Below are 20,551 nucleotides of genomic sequence, written 5' to 3' on the forward strand. Positions count from 1 at the left end.
CAACATCTCTGCTCTAATTAATGATGAAATAAGGCCAGTATGTGTTTCCCCCCGATCCCAGCGTTGCCCCCAGCACAGTCCCTTTCTGTGCAGCCTACTTGCTGCTACATTCCAAGCCTCCAGTGCGATTGTCATTTCATGCTTTGACTGCCCGCTCTGTACACAGCTACCCGCGCCCTGGGCAAGTTGGAACGAATGCTTGAAAAAAATAAACAAAACAAAAATAAATGAAATATTTCACACTGAGCTGCTCGCAGCTGTTTATCCCCAGAATGTAACAGGCCCATCAGCACTGAGGATTGTGTTGTGCTATAACAATTATGGGGGGGGTATACTTGGAAAAGCCTGAAACCAGCCAGATAATATGGTGATACACAAAATTTTCAGCATTTTCGCAAAAAGGGACAGATTCGCTTATTACTAATTGTAAGCTCCTGTGGGAGAGAGAATAATTACACATTCTATGTAACGTGATACCAAAAATGTTGGCAGTAGGTAATAGCCTCAGATGTTTACACCTGCCTTCTCAGAGTTCTTTGGGCTCTTCTGCCAGTATCAAAGATGGTTGTTGCGCATAGCATTGTAAGAAAACATCTAATTGGTTGGTATGGGTTACTAGACCTGGATCAAACATTGCTCTTTTATAAACAACCCCTTTAATAATTCTATAATAATACCTTGGCTCTTAATTCTATATGAACCAGTTGATCAGTGCCACCTTGGTATGATCTGCCCAAAAAAATAAGCATTCACTTTCTTACCTGGGAAGTACATATAACAACCTTCAGATATATTTACATTCCTTTGATCATGGCCTATATAACTGTAGTTATAGTTGTTTCTAACAGTTGCAGTAGGTAATAGCCTTAGATGTTTACACCTGCCTTTTCAAAGTTCTTTGGGCTCTTCTGCCAGTATCAAAGATGGCTGTTGTGCATAGCGTTGTAACCAACTGCATTTATCACTTTTGAATTTCATCATTTGGTTGGCCACGTCTCCACACTTACATAAATCTCTCTACAGGCCGACCCCATCCAACATGGCTCTTACAATGCTACATTAACAGGCGCCATCTGCAGATAATGAAGTCCAACTTCTATTGCCAACATAATGTTGAATACATTTATGAAAGTGGTGCCCAAGGACAGAACCCTAAGTTACTCAAAAGCCTTTTCCAACTTAAATATATTCTATTAATCACAGCTTTCGGCAGTATGTCCTCAAGTCAGTTTTCCATTAAAATGGAACTACAAAAAAGTAGTTGGCAGTAGAAAAGCGGAAATAGTTGGCTGATGTCTTAAACAGAAACCTCCTGTGTGAAACGAGTTAGTTAGGTCTAAGGGTTAACATGGTAGATTGGTTTAACTAGTATTGGAGTGGCTTACCTAGTAACCAGCTGGCTTTGCCTTGACCTTCCTCTACTTGTCAAAACACCCGTGTCCACACTCACCAGCAGTTTTTGAATTCCATTGTTGAAAGGCATTTTTGCATTTTACTGCCAATAGATCTGCCACATTAGTGCCACCTAGAACAATATATTTATTCAACATAAAGCATTACCGTACCTGATTAAACAGCCCTAGAAGCTCCTTCTGTTTGTTTAAGTTAGCAGCTGCCATTTTAACTTGGTCTCAGTAGCTGCAGATCTTGCTGCTGGTAGCTTAGATTAAACAGATTTGGGAGGGGGAAGCAAACCCTGATGGGAGGTAAAGGAGGAGAAGTGAGGGGGAGAGAGGAGCAAAGTGAGCAGACCTGAAGAAGAATTTTCTGAGAGCAGGAAGTCTGATATAGAAAAACATCCGTACACAAAAGAAGAAAATAAATCCTGTGTTTCTTTTGATAGAGGACTCTTTTGATAGAGCAGCGTGTCTGTGAGTGCTTATGGCTGTATTTACATATACCTTTCTGATAAAGCTTACTTAGTTTTTCCTTTCCTTCTCCTTTAAACTACACATCACCCTCTCCCCTGTTGAAGTTTATGAGCAAATTTGGAATAAACTGGCAATATATTTCAACCAATTTAATAACACAGGACCCTATGGCCCAGTTTGGACAGAGGTCCTGAAGTCTTTCCGGTAGGGTTGCAGGACAGTAATATACCATTTGCAACACAATAAAGACCCAGTACTGAACTTGATAGGTCCTAGCTCCTAGCTCAATAGTTTCAGAAGCTCCCATCCACTGACCTACCAACATTCCATTCTAACCATTTTGGCCTGGCCTCTGAACTACCTGGTTAACACTTAGACCTGCCCATAACCCACCCAAAACTGGGACATTGACAGGTATTACTGATACCAACCAACACGCTATGGTACCTATGTTTTATCTCTACCCATGAACGCAATTATTTCTACTGGGCATCTTGGTGTTACACCCAAATGGCAGCAGTCCCTCAATTATACTTCTTACTGTGCACAATCTCCAGATGTTATTAAACTACAACTCCCTTCAGCCAAAAGCTATTGTACCTCAAAAACATCTGGTGTATGTAAATTCAACCCCCGTGAGAACCTAGAAGCGAAGCTGTGGGAAACCCATTTGGCTACAGACGTAAGAAACATTAAGGTACCTGCAATAAAACAGAGCCATTTTGCTCACACATGATGTCAGTGTCTAGAAAACGTTTTGATGAAGCGAATGAAAGAAAACAGTAACTTCATATATCAATGATTTGCTTTCCAACTGTACCAGGCGCTTTGCCTTTTGATTAACTCTGAGGCCTTCATGCTGGAGGATATATGGTTTAAGAGTATGCTTGATGTGTTTTCCCATATATTCCACCTCCCGCTCCCTTTATTTTCTCATAAGAACTTCATTGTTTGGCTTCGCTGATATTCCTGAATGGTGTTTTTAATAACATTTGTTGCATAACTGGTAAAACTAAACTCTTGGATAATCTCCAGCCAAGCAATCCCAAGGCTGCCCGGTAGGACTGAGACTCAAGTGTATCGCTGATAAAAAGCACAACTCCAGATGTGTGACACAGAATCCTATTTATGTATCTTTAGAAGAATAACATTCAGAAGGCTAAATATTGCCTGGTTTGTGTATATATCACATTTTATATGACTTAACCCTACAGTGCAGGCACAGGCTATCTATACTAGCCCTAAAATGTTTCAAACTATTTAATATCTCACAGTAGTTTACAGTATGGGGAACCTGCAATGTGACTCCCAGCAATGTAATAATAATTCTGAATCCCTCCCTGACAGCTTATCATGGGCTTTTGGGGTTTGTAGTGCCACAGGTTGCCCAACCAGAACTACTGTAAGAATGTGAAAGCTCTAGTTCAGTGATCCCCAACCAGTGGCTCCGGGGCAAAATATTGCTCACCATCCCCTTTGATGTTGCTCCCAGTGGCTTCAAAGTAGGGATGCACGGAATCCATAATTTGGGGATTCGGCTGAACCCTAAGTCCTTCGTGAAAGATTTGGGCGAATACCGAACTGAATCTTAATCAGAATTTGCGTATGACAAAAAGTTGTGTGATTGTAAGGATTCGGATCTGGTTTGGTCAGGAGCATGGATTCGGCTGAATCCAAATCCTGCTGAAACTGAATCCTGGATTTGGTGCATCCTTAGGCTGATGCCACACTTGGTGTTTTTACGCTGCGCCGCACAAGCCACACAGCCCCTGACTATGGCGTTTTTCAGCCTAGTACTGGTGATGTAGCAAATCCCGTTTCCATGGTGCTAATAGTGCGAAGTAGTAAAAAACGCTGCGTATTTCCGCTAGGTCTGGCAGCTGCCTTTGTATATACATAGGAATAGCTTGCTGTGCAAATACTGGCGTATTTCGGCCAACGCTTGAAAAATCCGTGCTAAGGCGTTTTCTAGCGTATTTCCGCATTGTGTGGTTTGCTTCGAGTCTTTTCAAGTTATTTCTATGGATGATGATATCGGGCGTTTTTCAGCCGCTGAGAGAATTAGAAAATACGCAGCGTAAAAACGCCACGTCTGGCATCAGCCTTCAAAGTAGGTGCCCATCTTTACATTTCTGTATTGGAGACAAGTTTTGGAAGCACAAAGGCACAGATTTGCACCAAGAGAACCTCCTGCAGGACAGCAGTCCCCATGGGGCTACCAAATAGCCAATCACAACCCTTATTTGGCATCCCCAAGGGACTTTTTCCATGCTCGTGTGGCTCCCCAACACTTTTTACATCTGAGTGTGGCTCATAAATAAAAAGAGGTTGGGGATCCCGGCTCTAGATCTCTAACAGCTTCAACTTTGTTCTAATCCTGCTCACTTTAAAGAAGTGTACACACAGATGAGAAAGTAATTATAACAGGTGCTTACATACCCCCCACCCTTATACATGCCCATCCAGCAGCCAGATATCTGAGTCATTATTTTTAAACACAATTAAGTGTTTGAAGCCCATTAAAGACGTAGATGTAGTGGAGCAGCTGTACATTTTGGCTGGATACCTGCTCTTCTAAGATTCTACAAGTGTCTGTATTGAGAGGCAAACTGAGCTGGCACCTCGTCTTAAGCCACTTGAGAGCTCATTTACTAACCACTCATATTATACATCACATAGTCATGTACTCCTGAGTATTCCCTCAGGCCATTATAGGCTTACACTTGCATGGAGCCGTTCTGTGGTTAATATTGTCAGATTTAACCCTTTGATTATAAGCACGGAGGCATCTGTAAGATGTACAGCCCTTTCCATGATCTTTTAGTTGAGTCGCTCTTGTTGTTGTGCTTTAGGGAGAGGTTTAGTCTGCCTTGGCCCACCCAAGTGAAAGGTAACAGAAAGCAAACAGTTGCCAGATTCCTTCAGAATGTCTCAGTTTTAGGAACAGGGGGGAGTCAAGGCAAATACTGGAAATGAGCAAATCACTGGTTTCACAATTTAAGAGAAGACTCCAAACAGATGTGCAAGGGCTGAGGGTTTCAGTAACTTCAGTGACTATTACAATGACCACAAGAGCCTTGTGCTCCATGGGCAGGCTTGATGTTCCTTGACTTTTCGGTTAGGGCCCCTCACCTTTTTCGGGTCAACATTTTCAATCTCTCCTAAATAAAGTTTCAGATATATGAGAATATGGTCTTTATTGGTCATTATCCTATAGTTACATACATTAAAAATGGCATTGAAGTGATTTAAAATAGTTAATTATGTGTCTTGCATAACTGTAAGATAGGGTAAGCACTTTACTTAACTAATCGAGTGAATGTAGTTAAAATGCATATTCCTTGCCCTGTGGACATAAATGAAAATAGAGCTCTTTTATTAAAGCCCAGGACTCAAGTGCAACAGTGCTAATGGGAGATGGGAATCTGTAGCTAACTGTATATATTTCTTTAATGGCATGACTGCATAATAAGAACTGGTTTCATTTCACATGGCGAGAAACCATACACAGTTGGCTGCACTTATACAGATCAGAAATCCATTTCTGCAATATTCTCTGTAGCTCCGGGGGCTTCGGTTTTCTTTTTCTCTCCTGTCAGTTCCGGAATTGAGTCCCACTTTAACTGGTAGCACCCTCGGCCATCTGTGCTCTTCTCTGCCCTTCAAATAAAACAAGTCCTTTCCGGAGCTGATCTCATGTTCACTGATGTAGAAAGATGGAGTCCTGCGGCCATGCAGACATGCAGACACATCAGATAATGTGAGAGCCACTGACTCATCCCTGAGTAGCACTATCTGCTCTTTGTATGGGTTTTGCATGGAATCTGTGATTCAAAGCAGCTGGGAAATGGTGTGCGTGCAGCAAGAATTGACTTTCTGGATTGTGCAGCTATACTGATTGTGTTTTTCCGCACTACTGGAGATATATATATAATCCAGCAGGTATAACCTTGCAGCACTTAAACAGAAAGATTTTAGTTGGCCATATCCATGAAGATCCATAGGACAGATATCTTTAAACATGGACCCATTGTTTCAGTTCTGTCTCAAAAACTCTGCACAGGCCTCCACTATGATCTTATTGATGGCCCAAGGGGTTAAATGATAGGATCAGGCTAATTAGTCCCACCACCCAGGTGGCAAAACTGGGCAAGATCTGCCATGCTCAGAGCTGTCTACCAACCCCATGTCCTGAGGGAGATAATGATCCACTCTAGGCCTTTTTGAGACCTTATTTCATGTTATCATTTAGTGTGAAGAGGAATTCAGGCCTAACAGAACTGGATCATTATCTTCCTCATGACATGGGGTTGGTTGCCAGCTCTGCATCCACATTTTTCAGAACTGCATTACCCAGAATACCATAATATTTGGTTCCATCCTTCTATGGAGGATAATGGGAGTTATAGACCTGCTGACTATCAGTTGTCCATAGAGTACACTAGTTACAATTCCACCCCCACCATGTGGCGTTGTACTTTAACAACTGCTATTGGGCCACTGGTTGGACAAATAAATGTGTCTGCTCATTGTGGTCTTAATATGCCCATTGTTATACAGAAAGTACAAAGTCTCATAACATCCCTGTCTGAAGTTGCTTCCTGCTTTTTTCCATCATGTAAATAAATAGATATGGAAATGTTTATAGCCCATCTGGCATGGCTTTTGAGGAACTGAAAGACCTTCCTGCATAAACTCTTGGCAACTTGATCCATCAGCTTTGTTTTTTGAAACCATATCTAACAGGTTCATTGACCTGACAGGTGGCACAAATATATTTTACCAATTCCACTATAACTGCATGAGTCTGCTACCAGTTGCTTGCTTTCCCTGTCTTCCTTTTTTTTGTCGCCAGTGGGATGGCAACTGATGGCAACTCGGGGAGATTAGTCGCCCACGAACAGGGAGATTTGTCGCGGGCGACTAATCTCTCCGTGTGCCAGAGCCCTAAGGGTGAAGACACACAGAGCTACTAGTAGCAGCAGCTACTTTTTCACGGCTACTGATAGACAATACTGAGAATTGCCTCTGCTAAAACACACATAGACCTTTATGAAATACATCATCAATATAACTACAACTGTATTACTATTGCCCGGGTCCAGGCCTGCAAACACATATAGACAAGGTAATGATTCAATTGGCCCAAAGTTAGGTACAATCCTACTAACCCATAGCAACTAATCAGCAGAAAACTTTACTGGTCTGATTATATCCTTGAAGCGATAATAAATTATATTTATGTATTTTGTTTGGGGTTGTATGTTTTGCGAAGAAGTAATTTTCCCTCTTACATCCCTTTATCTTTTAACGCTCATTATTACAATCATTTCATTGTGCTTTCATAATGCCCCTTTATATAAAGATTAGGCCTTGAAATTCATCTTTGAGAGCTATTTGCTGTACATGTATGAGGCATACTGTCATAGTGAAGAGGAAATTCTATAAATAAAAAATCACAGAATGGCACCATTCTACTTTCTCTGGAGTGAAAACTGTGCGCTCAATTTGAAATTAACCTTTAGTGTTAAATAGACATTGGTATTCTAATACAATTTGCCATTGGTCTTTATTTTTGTGATGCTATTTGGTTGCTAGAGTTTCACTAACTGTAGCAACCATGTATTGGTATGAATGTCTAGGTGAAAATAAGTATGAGTGGGTTTTGAATATATATGAAGGAGGCTTTTTCCTCTGTTGCCATTAACTCACATCTTTCATTTTTATTTATCAGATTTGGTGCCACAGACCCTTCAACCCCAAAAAGGAGAAACCACTACACCACATATTGTAATGAATGTTTCAAGAAGAACAGGGCGCCGTGGGGAAATAATTGTTACTACTCAACGGGCTGTTCAAAGACCACGCATGATGGGGGTTCCAACGAGTTCTCCATCTAAAAAACCTACAGCGGAAACACCACTATGCACCAAGGCAGGAGGCGCGTGTGAATATCTTGGATCCAACAAGACTCTTCTAAACTGGGATGACTTGCAACGCACTCTGAGTTTTGCCTGGGATATGCACGTTTATGGAAGTGGAACCCTCTTTGCTTTATTAGCTGTCATTGCCTTGGTCAACCTTATCGGGTCTCCAATTGTTTGTGTGCCCTACCTTCCGTATATCATAACTTCGAATGCACTCTTGTTTGTGATTGGCATCCTTAGAAGCGTGTTCTTTCTTTTAGATCCTTATGCAACAAAGTCAAAGATTTCTCATGGACTTGCCTTGGTTCTTTATAACATCACGTTCCCTCTTATGCTCTCTACATTTGCCATCTTAGTCCTGTTGGTTATGAAGATTGCTTCTCTTCAGTTGCTCCCTCCAAAGCTGCAAACTCTCCCTTTGCTTGGTTTCATTGGAGTTATTCATTTCATTGTTCTTCTGAGTGCAGACCTTCTCACCCACTTGCTGAACCCTTCTGTAAACATTGTCTTGCAGATACTTTCAATCTCCTGGGGCATATTCCTGATGGTGGGAAACTTTGTGGCCTATTATAGGCTGAGGGGAAGTAGCAAAGATATAGCAAATGAGAACCAGAGAGTATCACCAACCTGTGAGGACATTGTGTCTGTGCAAACCCAAGAAAGGAATATGAGGTGTCTCTTTACATCATCTAGAGTCCTGCTAGTTAGTAGCTTTTTTGGGTTGCTGTGCTGTGGTTTGCAGGTATACGCTGTACTATGGCTATATGGGTTACTCGGAAAAAAGAATGAATTCACTTGGTCCTGGTGGTTTCTGCAGTTCTGGTTCCGGATCTTTGAACTGGGCTTGTGTTTTTCATTGCTGTTTGTGGCTTCGCACAGCTTCTGCCAGCAGTGCAGTAGTAGCGACCACACCTGCTGGTCCAAAATAATTAGCTATTTCTGTACCTACAAAAAAGCAGAGGTTGCAGAGTATCCAAACAACTGCTATGACTGGACAAATAGCATTCAAGAAAGGGTAGTTAATAACAATATCTCTAAGAGCCTTATCCGCAATGAGCCGGAGAATGTCCCTCTTAAAATGCTAAAGGAAAACAATGAAATCAAGTCTGGCTCCGTACTGTGCAACAATAGCAGCCCTGCTTCTCCTCTTTTCAAGCCTAGACCAGATGTTATCTTTGGCCCCAAATCCCAAAACATGATTATTGGACGATCATATACTAGTATTTGCTTTGAAAAGGAATCTATGCTATCGCTGACTGATCTGGAATTTCGCCCTCCTTCACCCATAAATCTGAGCAGAAGCATAGATGAGGCGTTATTCAGGGAGCATCTGGTCAGGGACAGCATATTTTTAGATTCAAGTCTTCAGTATCCAAGTTACCTAACCAGGCAAGAATCGTGTTCTTCCTTAAAGGAAAGCTCTGCTATGAACCAGACAGTTGACCCTCTGATCTCATCAGATTTGAAAATGAGAAGATGCAGCAACCCTGACTATATGTACACCCTGGCCAGAAGTAGCTCGATGACTGAAGTTGATTCGCCAAGTGAGGATCTACAGCAAAGTAAAGACCTTCCACGTGACATAACAACAGAAAATGTTGTCTCAGGCAGTTCCATGGATAGCGTCTCGAAAGGGTCAATCAAAATTAGCTGGAACCCATGGCGCCATGGGCTGTCCTCGGTGGAGAGTCTTCCACTGGAGGAAGCCCCAAGCACCCAGCTCCTAAAGCAAGGATCCCAGCCCAGCATCCGGTCAAAGGGCAGCGAACCTGAGAAGACATTTGGAAAGAGGTTCATTGAGAGAAGCCAGACAACTGACTCGAATAGTCTTGCTAGTGACACCATTGAACTATGAAAAGTCCAAACTGTAGCCACGGGAAACAGTGTAGAGTAATGACATCTGGCCAATTTGAAGTTGAGGTTTCTCCCACTGAGTTTAAGTGTAGGCTGTTTTTTGTAGGTTTATAAGTAAACCAGTTTTATAATAACTACAGGTACAGGTTTAGCCCGTCCTTCATCTCGATGAACGTAAAGATGTATTGAGTAACAAGCACACCTTATCTGCGTTAGTAGGAGACAACATGTCTTTTTTTTTTTTACCAGACTCTTTGATTTTATATGTATATTTTTACAGACGGACTCCTATAGCCAGATGTAGTGCATTACAGCTGATGCCTTCCTATAAAAGGATAAACTCCATGGCTAGACACATTTCTCGGGCAGCACTGTGGAACATTGCCTCTAAAACAAATGCACTTACAGGCAGATCAGTTATAGACGTCTGCTTTCCCAGACATTGCAGACTTAATCTCCTATACGGCTAATGTATCAGAGCCTATAGGATTTACTTTATGACAATGTGGTACTTTTATTAATAAGGTACGTGTTTCGCAAGTAAAGAAGAGCAGATACGTTGGATGTGTGCCGGTTGTTTCCTTGGCAACCACTCGAGGCCTAATGCGTCGTACTGCAATGCAGACTCCGAAGCCAAAAAGAAACATGTTTATCATTGAACTGTGCTCCTTGACAATCAGGCAAGGAAAAAAAAAAGCTATAAAACAGCGATAATTCGCTAAATGCGCTAAAGCACACAGGCAACATAGGTATATGGAAAACAAGATGCAGTCGGTGTGTTTGTATGTTTGTATATGTGTATATATTGTTTAAAGAGTGGTGATGCATCATGATATTCATTTATATATATTCGAGGTTGTTTTCTAAATATAAGAAAGTGTGAGTGCGTGGAATTTGACAAGGCAATAAGCACTTCTGGAGCTACGCACTGGAAAGTAGATATGGCACCTTCTGTGGGTAACAGGGTTGGCACCCCCACAGTATTTGACTGGCCTGATGGCAAACCTCCAGCTAGGGCTGGTGCTGGTATTATCAATTTACCAAAAATACAAATGCCGGCTAATTTGTAATGGTTGCAACCCTACCTATAATCCCTACCTTCCCTGACTCTTTTTCCCCCTTTTCACCCCCCTTTTATAGAGGCCAGCATGTGTTCTGCCCATTATCCCCATTCCCCACCCTATTCACCTACCTAGCCCGTCCATTTCCACACCCTCAAGGGACGTTGCTGCCCCCACCTAAAGGTCAGGATTTATAACAAAAAAGTTGGCAACCCTAGTGGTTAATCCAATAAAAGTTACAACCTGGGCCAATAACCTACAGCAGTGCTGTCCAACTTCTGTGGTACCAAGGGCCAGAATTTTTCTGGCCTATATGGTGGGGGGCCGATAATGGAAGCCAGTTTGACCCTTTTTTAAATCGCACCCACTTCAAACCACACCCAAGTTATCACAAGAGCTTTTAAGACCATACTCACACTAATGGTGGTAGCGCAGCAAAATCCCAAATGGTTGTTGCTCACTGTAGGAATATCACCCATCATTCATATGTGAAAGAATTATATTATGTCATATTGAGACATACCCTAAAATCCATATGTCTCTTCCTCCACTGTGGATAGCACAGCAACATCCAGCATATAATTACACACCTTAGGGACTATATAATGACTATTTTCAAATGCTAACAAACTCCCAGAAGAAACCCCTGCCAGGATCACCTCCCACAGGCAGCATAGGGCAAGCAGAGTACTGCCTGTGTGTGCCTCAATCTGTCTGTCCTACCCTGCCTGTGTGTGCCTCAATCTGCCTGCCCTATGATGCCTGTGTGTGTGTCATACTCTGCCTGCCCTATGTTGTATGTGTGTGCCATACTCTGCTTGCCCTATGCTGTATGTGTGCGCCATACTTTGCCTGCCCTATGCTGCCTGTGTGTGCCATACTCTGCCTGCCCTACCCTGCCTGTGTGTGCTATATTCTGCCTGCCCTACCCTGCCTGTGTGTGCCATACTCTGCCTGCCCTACCCTGCCTGTGTGTGCCATACTCTGCCTGCCCTATGCTGTATGTGTGTGCCATACACACAGGCAGCATAGGGCAGGCAGTATATACAGTAACACAATGCTGGCACTGCTCCTACAGTCTGAGGTGTAAACAGGTGAACAATGTGGATGCTTACACTGAGGTGTGAACACTACAGGGGTGAATGCAGGGATTAAAAAGGTGTGAACAGTACAGGGGATTACATGTTTAAACAATACATGGGAATTACAGCCTGAATCTAAAGTGTGAACAATGCAGGAGACCAGTAATCTCAGTAGTGATACCATTTAAAGAGGGGGGCCACCAGTTGGACAGCACTGACTTTTGAATTGCCACCTGTCCGGTTTTGATCCGGACAGCCCGGTTTTCAGAAGGGCTGCACAGGGTCAAAAACCTCCTGCCCGGTTTCCCTAATTAGAAAAACCGGGAAGGACTCAGTAACACTGACGCGGTGATGGGCTAATCGGTGATTGCCATGTCAAAGCCCCACCCCTGTGACATTACGGCCCCGCCTTCTCGCCGTTCTGCGATGTCATGGCTCCACCTGCTCCCTGCCCCCTGCCCAGCTTTCTTAGCCGGCAGAGGTGGCAACACTAACTGCCCTACAGCAAACAACCAGCAAGGTAGCATTTATTGGTCACCTGTTTGAAAGGAAACCTCTGATTGGTTGCTGTGGGTTACTAGACCTAGTGCAAGCTTTCTAAATTCTATGAGATGTGCCCCTCTATCCCCAGAATAACAACTGGTAAAGCAAAGCAAAGCAGCTCTGAGTGCCCAGTAAATAGCTCCATGTTAAAGCAATACGACCATAAGGTGACTTTATTTCGCTTTCATTCCTGCAACTTAGGGTGCCAAATTTTTCCCAGATTACAATCTGTATGGCAGGGTTCAATTTAAAAGGAAGAAAGTGCTGAGAGGCTTCCATAGATGGAACACTTTCTCAAGAGCAATATATAGTAACCTGCCTGCAAACCATTAATGGGGCACAGGCTGCCACAACAGGAGAACATTCACAAAAAATGTATAATATTTCTGCCAAAAAATGTTTTCATTTGTGCTGTTTTGCTTGTGGAATGTTGATAAGAATTCCCCAGATGCTAGCGTATGTCTTCAAGCTGCACTTAGCAAAGAAATATGCCTTCACCCTACAGGGTTGACAAATCAAAAAAATATACGGCTTTCTGATAGAAAACGACAGGCCTGCTCTGACCTTAACATATAAGATACAGAATATACATTATATATATTGGCAGTTACCAAAGACAACAGCCAGGGGGCGCAGATTTATATCAGCACAGAAAAATAAGGTATGATGCAGGTATAACAATACATCTAAACATAAATATTAAATAAATGAAGCTGAGAAAATGTTTTAGATAATGTGAAAGTGCCAAGTTCTTATTTTGATTCTGACCCTTAGTAAATGTACTGGCTGCTCTATAGGCCCAGATACAAGTATCATTTTGTCATAGTCTTGCTAGTAGCAGCATGGCCAATAATGGAGTACATAGCTCTCCTCCAGCCAAGACTCCAGTACCCACAATACCATGCTTTTTCTGTGATTACCAGAGAAGAAACTTAAAAGTGTGCATTGTGGGAAATGGAGTCTCGGCTGGAGAAGAGCTGACTACTGCAACAATACCAGCAGAACCAGCAGCGCCGGGAATAGGAAAGGACAGACTGATACTGCTTTCGATAGCGATTATATTTCTAAACAATGACTGGAAATGTTTGCTTAATGTATAATGTAGAATAACATTTGATTTCATTGTGCAACATTCTACATTTGGGTTTGCAATCCTTTTGCCACTAAAGTTCTGTACTTATCTCTGCAACCCAAATACAATTTAATAAAATGAAATCAGCTATCTGAGCCAAAAAACAGAGACCACTATACCACCCTGCACCCTAATATACCGTGTATGTGCATCCATGTTACATAGGGTTGAAAAGTCCATCAAGTTCAACCCTTCCAAGTAAACCCAGCACACACAAACCCACACTGACCTATCTATCCACTCACATACAGACCCACACTGACCTATCCACTCACATACAGACCCATACTGACCTATCCACTCACATACAGACCCACACTGACCTATCTATCCACTCACATACAGACCCATACTGACCTATCTATCCACTCACATACAGACCCATACTGACCTATCTATCCACTCACATACAAACCCACACTGACCTATCTATCCACTCACATACAGACCCATACTGACCTATCTATCCACTCACATACAGACCCATACTGACCTATCTATACACTCACATACAGACCCATACTGACCTATCTATCCACTCACATACAGACCCATACTGACCTATCTATCCACTCACATACAGACCCATACTGACCTATCTATCCACTCACATACAGACACATACTGACCTATCTATCTACTCACATATAGACCCACACTGACCTATCTATCCACTCACATACAGACCCACACTGACCTATCTATACACTCACATACAGACCCATACTGACCTATCTATCCACTCACATACAGACCCACACTGACCTATCTATCCACTCACATACAGACCCACACTGACCTATCTATCCACTCACATACAGACCCACACTGACCTATCTATACACTCACATACAGACCCATACTGACCTATCTATACACTCACATACAGACCCATACTGACCTATCTATCCACTCATATACAGACCCATACTGACCTATCTATACACTCACATACAGACCCATACTGACCTATCTATCCACTCACATACTGACCCACACTGACCTATCTATCCACTCACATACAGACCCACACTGACCTATCTATCCACTCACATACAGACCCACACTGACCTATCTATCCCCTCACATACAGACCCACACTGACCTATCTATCCACTCACATACAGACCCACACTGACCTATCTATCCACTCACATACAGACCCACACTGACCTATCTATCCACTCACATACAGACCCACACTGACCTATCTATCCCCTCACATACAGACCCATACTGACCTATCTATCCACTCACAAGCAGACCCATACTGACCTATCTATACACTCACATACAGACCCACACTGACCTATCTATTCACTCACATACAGACCCACACTGACCTATCTATTCACTCACATACAGACCCACACTGACCTATCTATACACTCACATACAGACCCACACTGACCTATCTATCCACTCACATACAGACCCACACTGACCTATCTATCCACTCACATACAGACCCACACTGACCTATCTATACACTCACATACAGACCCATACTGACCTATCTATCCACTCACATACAGACCCACACTGACCTATCTATACACTCACATACAGACCCATACTGACCTATCTATACACTCACATACAGACCCACACTGACCTATCTATACACTCACATACAGACCCATACTGACCTATCTATCCACTCACATACAGACCCACACTGACCTATCTATACACTCACATACAGACCCACACTGACCTATCTATCCACTCATTTACAGACCCACACTGACCTATCTATCCACTCACATACAGACCCATACTGACCTATCTATACACTCACATACAGACCCATACTGACCTATCTATCCACTCACATACAGACCCACACTGACCTATCTATACACTCACATACAGACCCATACTGACCTATCTATACACTCACATACAGACCCATATTGACCTATCTATACACTCACATACAGACCCATACTGACCTATCTATACACTCACATACAGACCCATATTGACCTATCTATACACTCACATACAGACCCATACTGACCTATCTATACACTCACATACAGACCCATATTGACCTATCTATCCACTCACATACAGACCCATACTGACCTATCTATACACTCACATACAGACCCATACTGACCTATCTATACACTCACATACAGACCCACACGGACCTATCTATCCCCTGTAGATATTAGTATCATTATAGCCTTGGATACTATGCTTGTTCAAGAACTCATCCAGGCTCCTCTGACAGCATACCTATTTATATGTCATCAAGAGGCTAAGCCTAAATCTGTTAAAGGCACGTGGATATTGCCTGAGCATGGTAATAATTGTAAAAGGCTAAGGCGGTGAATGCATATCACCGCTTTAAAATATGGCACATGTAATTTTCTCATGCTAAATGGCTAACAAACAACTGAATTAGATGCATGCTTTATGGCTGCACTTTCTGCAATCAGCAGCATGAACCCTAATTATATACTAATAAGCCATTTGTCTGCAATAACATAACTGGTTTTAAAGAAGTGAGGTGGGAATTCTAACTATATTGGCGTTCCTGCGTTTGTAATCTATTGCTCCAGCCACATACACAGGGCTACTTGAGATCTGGCCATTGCAGTATTGTCCAATTGGCCACTGTCACACACCAAAAGTAGCACCCATGGGCGTCAGTTATGATGGAGAAGTACACATGTAGGAGATTACCAGCATGCCACAACAACCATACCCACTTCCTGCTTTCTAGTCATCTAAATGCTCTGCCTGCAGACAGATCAGTATTTGGTAGTTGGTTCATGACGCACAATCAATTTTATAACCCTCTTAGCTATCAAGTCACACTGGAATTGGCTCATGACTAGCTTTAGGGGCACTTCTGGCCTCCTACCACTTGAGGCTCCTTCTTTTTAGGAGCTAATCCTGAATGACAACAAAATGGCACCTGCATTGGTGCAGTGCAAATAAAATCCCTTTTGTGCTGTTACTTCTAACCACCCTCATTAAATATAAAAAAAAATTCTGACTCCACTTCAGCCTGTATATATTTGTGTATTAATGTGTATATATATATATGTGTATGTATGTATACATGCACTTTTATTGCACCAGCAATCATTCTGCAACAAGATCATTAGTGACCATGGACATTGCTGAGTATTTCATTCCCTCCTTCATTGGGGAATAGGGGAGTCTGGTGCGGGAGCTGAGGCAGCTGAATTAGGAGGTCACGTGACTCAGGCCTCTGTGTGAATTATAGGGTTGAAGCTGTGACAATCTGACAGAGCAGCCATTTTGTGTGCAAATGTGAGAACCTGCTCTTTTGAATGTGTACATAACCCAGTGCTGAGGCCTGGTTGGTCAGCCATACTGTGTGCCAAATTACAAGTGTAAATAAAGTACAACTCTGAAATAAAATAATTGCTGACTCCATTTTTGTGTAGCGTATAATTTCATTTCAAAAGTGACTAATTGCTTAACCAAGGATATTGTCGTGCCATAGGAACCTGCATTGGAAGCCCAGTTTTCCTCTATCTGTGGCATGCGCCTACATTTACTTGTGAGGGCGTTATGGGCCTAAAATTTACTTTGAAAAGAGACAGCACTGGACAGGCAGGAAATGGTTGGACATTATGGGAGTGGCCAAGCTGTTACTAACAGTAGGGCATTGCATTCTATGTGTCCCATCCCATCTCAATCTGACCTAAAATTAGGGTCATTACAGGTGAAGGACCCGTTATCCAGAATGCTCGGGGCAAAGGATATTCCAGATAAGGGGTCTTTCCATAATTTGGATCTTCATACCTTAAGTCTATTAAAAAAAATCAATAAAACATTAATTAAACTCAATAGGATTATTTTGGATCCAGTAAGGATTAATTATATCTTAGTTTGGATCAAGTACAGGTACTGTTTTATTATTACAGAGAAAAGGGAATCATTTAACCATGAAATAAACCCAATAGGGCTGTTCTGCCCCCAATAAGGGGTAATTATATCTTAGTTGGGATCAAGTACAGGTACTGTTTTATTATTACAGAGAAAAGGGAATCATTTAACCCTTAAATAAACCCAATAGGACTGTTCTGCCCCCAATAAGGATGAATTATATCTTAGTTTGGATCAAATACAAAGCACTGTTTTATTTTTACAGAGAAAAAGGAAATCAATTTTACAAATTTGAATTATTTGATTAAAATGGAGTCTATGGGAGACAGGCTTTCCGTAATTCGGAGCTTTCTGGATATCGGCTTTCCAGATAACGGATACCATACTTGTATATCGAAATTGCAGCACTTCCATTTCATATCCATAAAACTGCCTTTATTTTACAAATGGCACAGACACAGCAACGTTTCGGACCTCCTGGTCCTTTTTTGTTAGCTTGAGAAAGGACCAGGAGGTCAGAAGCATTGCTGTGTCTGTGCCAAACAGCCCCCCCAGCCCAATAAATAGTGACTGTTTATGGCACCTTACAGCAGCCCCTCTGGCATTTGTCCAGGCCTGGGGTTTTGACTTGGGACTTCTTGGGCCGTTACATTAAATACATATCAGTTTTAAATTAAAAAAAATCATAGTGTCCTTTTAAGCACTAATTTAGGCAATTTTAGTAATAGAATCCCACTGTTTATATCATGGTACAGCACAGTCAGGCATACAGTACATACTGTACAGATATTATCATGGGTAGAGCAACATGAAAAAATATTGGGCTTTTTAAAGGAACAGGAAATTGCTGTCATTTGTGTGTTGCTGAAGCCAAAGATAAAACATTTGTGTAATTTGAAAGAATAAAAGATACATGAAATTGCCTATTTCCTCGTGAATAAATTGCCTCCCCCCAGGTCACTTGGTATTTTAGATCAAAGAAAATTATAAACGTTGCAGCATGGCTGTGCTGTAATAATAAGGGAAGCAGACCCTACAACTGTCGGGGGGCCCCGGAGTATAAAGGGCCCCAATTAACTAGACAGAGCAATTTTCTTTAAGTGATCTTCAGAGGCCAAAGAAGACCCAGCATAGGGCAACAGCCTTAATGGCTTAATGGTAGAAAGAAAAATGAACTTATAAAAAAAAAATATATATATATTAACATGCTTAATGCTTATCATGCATGTTCATGATTAAGGGTGGGGGGTTATGGATACATCTATGGAGCCAGAAGGCTGTGGGGTTAAGATTTTAATGAAATCCCTTGTGCAAGGTGATCAACTGCAGGCAATGCTCGCTCAGCACTTTAATCAGACAGGCTGCTGAATGATGGCTGCAGTCTGGATAGCGCCATACTTGTGTATACAGCTGTTTACTGCCACCCAGTGGTCCAAGTTACATTAACAGTAAGATCACCCCTTTATGGTTGCACTAAATATGATGTTAAAATTGTAGGTTATACTGATTATTCAGCTTCTAAGTCAGCCAGGATGGAAGAGGTTAACACGGCCACAAGTTGTCAACAAGCAGCACCCGGGACCGCACACTGTGAAATAAAATAACTTCCTAACTGCTGAAGAAATTGATGTCTAACATTGTTGTTATATTCCCTTTTCTATTTATTTAACTGAGATGAAACAAGGGCCTATCTGGGGTGGTCTTGGCAGGGTATCAGCAGCCATTTCCACAACAGTCACATGGTGCTCATCAGAGGGACTAGACCTGGAGCTGGGGCCTTTCCCATTCTTACATACACATCACAATGTTGTCTCCGATACGGTAAAGCTGCATTACTCTAATAAATCAACGTATCACTTAATTGTCCTTTTATGGTTCAGCCTGAGATGTCTGCAAAGCTAGGGAGCTGGAGTCAGAATAGGGCCCCATTATTTATATGAAGTAGAAATTTCTGATATTTGGGGCCTCAGCTGTTGTCTACAAGGCTTTTGTCAGTGTCACCCACTTTTGTCAGTGGGTGCAGCAATGTGTATTTTAATATCAAGTGAAAGCCTGTTCACTGGAAAAGACTAATTAAAAGTGTTAATATACCTCCCAACAATTGAAAAATGCAAAGAGGGACAAAAAGTAATGCTGTGTAGCATGGCGAAAATTTTTTGGCCAAGCCTAACTACCACTCACATTTTACAAAATCTGGCAGGTTATGTAAAGTCTGACCATATTTCTGGGGGTTTTTTATGTGTTATTACAGGTTTACTAATAACGGTGATATTGCTCTTTAAGTTGCAAGTCTCAGTTCTCCCAAGAGACCTGTTTAGCTTATTAGTTACAATTGTATCTCAGTGCAGGGGGTGAGTATTCTGGGCTCTGCCAAAAGCTACTTATCTAATTAAGTTTGAGAAACTTTGTATCTTTTTTTGGCATTCAGTGCAGTGGACATTTCAATAAGAAAACGGGCCTGTGGGCTGAGCTGTTAAAATCGTGACTGTCCAGCAAAAATTTTAATAGTTGGGAGGTATGTGTTACAGTTACCTACTATAGGCACAATCTCTCCCTACTAAACCTGCTATCCCACAGCCACAGTCCCATCCCAGAGGCTATTATCCCCCACTGCTACTATAGGCACCATCTCTCCCTACTATACCTGCTATCCCACAGCCACAGTCCCTTCCCAGAGGCTATTATCCCCCCACTGCTACTATAGGCACCATCTCTCCCTACTATACCTGATATCCCACAGCCCCAGTCCCTTCCCAGAGGCTATTATCCCCCCACTGCTACTATAGGCACCATCTCTCCCTACTATACCTGCTATCCCACAGCCCCAGTCCCTTCCCAGAGGCTATTATCCCCCACTGCTACTATAGGCACCATCTCTCCCTACTATACCTGCTATCCCACAGCCCCAGTCCCTTCCCAGAGGCTATTATCCCCCCACTGCTACTATAGGCACCATCTCTCCCTACTATACCTGCTATCCCACAGCCCCAGTCCCTTCCCAGAGGCTATTATCCCCCCACTGCTACTATAGGCACCATCTCTCCCTACTATACCTGCTATCCCACAGCCCCAGTCCCTTCCCAGAGGCTATTATCCCCCACTGCTACTATAGGCACCATCTCTCCCTACTATACCTGCTATCCCACAGCCCCAGTCCCTTCCCAGAGGCTATTATCCCCCCACTGCTACTATAGGCACCATCTCT

At 42.4% G+C, this 20,551-nt stretch overlaps 1 protein-coding gene across 3 annotated transcripts in view; it reads left to right on the forward strand.

Annotated features, from left to right (window-relative positions):
• Window positions 1-10,471, forward strand: part of prrt3 (proline rich transmembrane protein 3) — a 56,032-nt gene extending 45,561 nt beyond the window's left edge. For all 3 annotated transcript variants that reach the window (XM_004914104.4, XM_004914103.4, XM_031901189.1), the window contains exon 4: window positions 7,606-10,471. In XM_004914104.4, the coding sequence (XP_004914161.1) occupies window positions 7,606-9,653 (2,048 nt within the window). In that variant the 3' untranslated portion in view covers window positions 9,654-10,471. The remainder of the gene's footprint in view (window positions 1-7,605) is intronic.
• Window positions 10,472-20,551: the final 10,080 nt, after the last annotated feature.

This window comes from Xenopus tropicalis, chromosome 4 (genome assembly GCF_000004195.4).
Source record: "Xenopus tropicalis strain Nigerian chromosome 4, UCB_Xtro_10.0, whole genome shotgun sequence".
Taxonomy (NCBI): Eukaryota; Metazoa; Chordata; class Amphibia; order Anura; family Pipidae; genus Xenopus; species Xenopus tropicalis.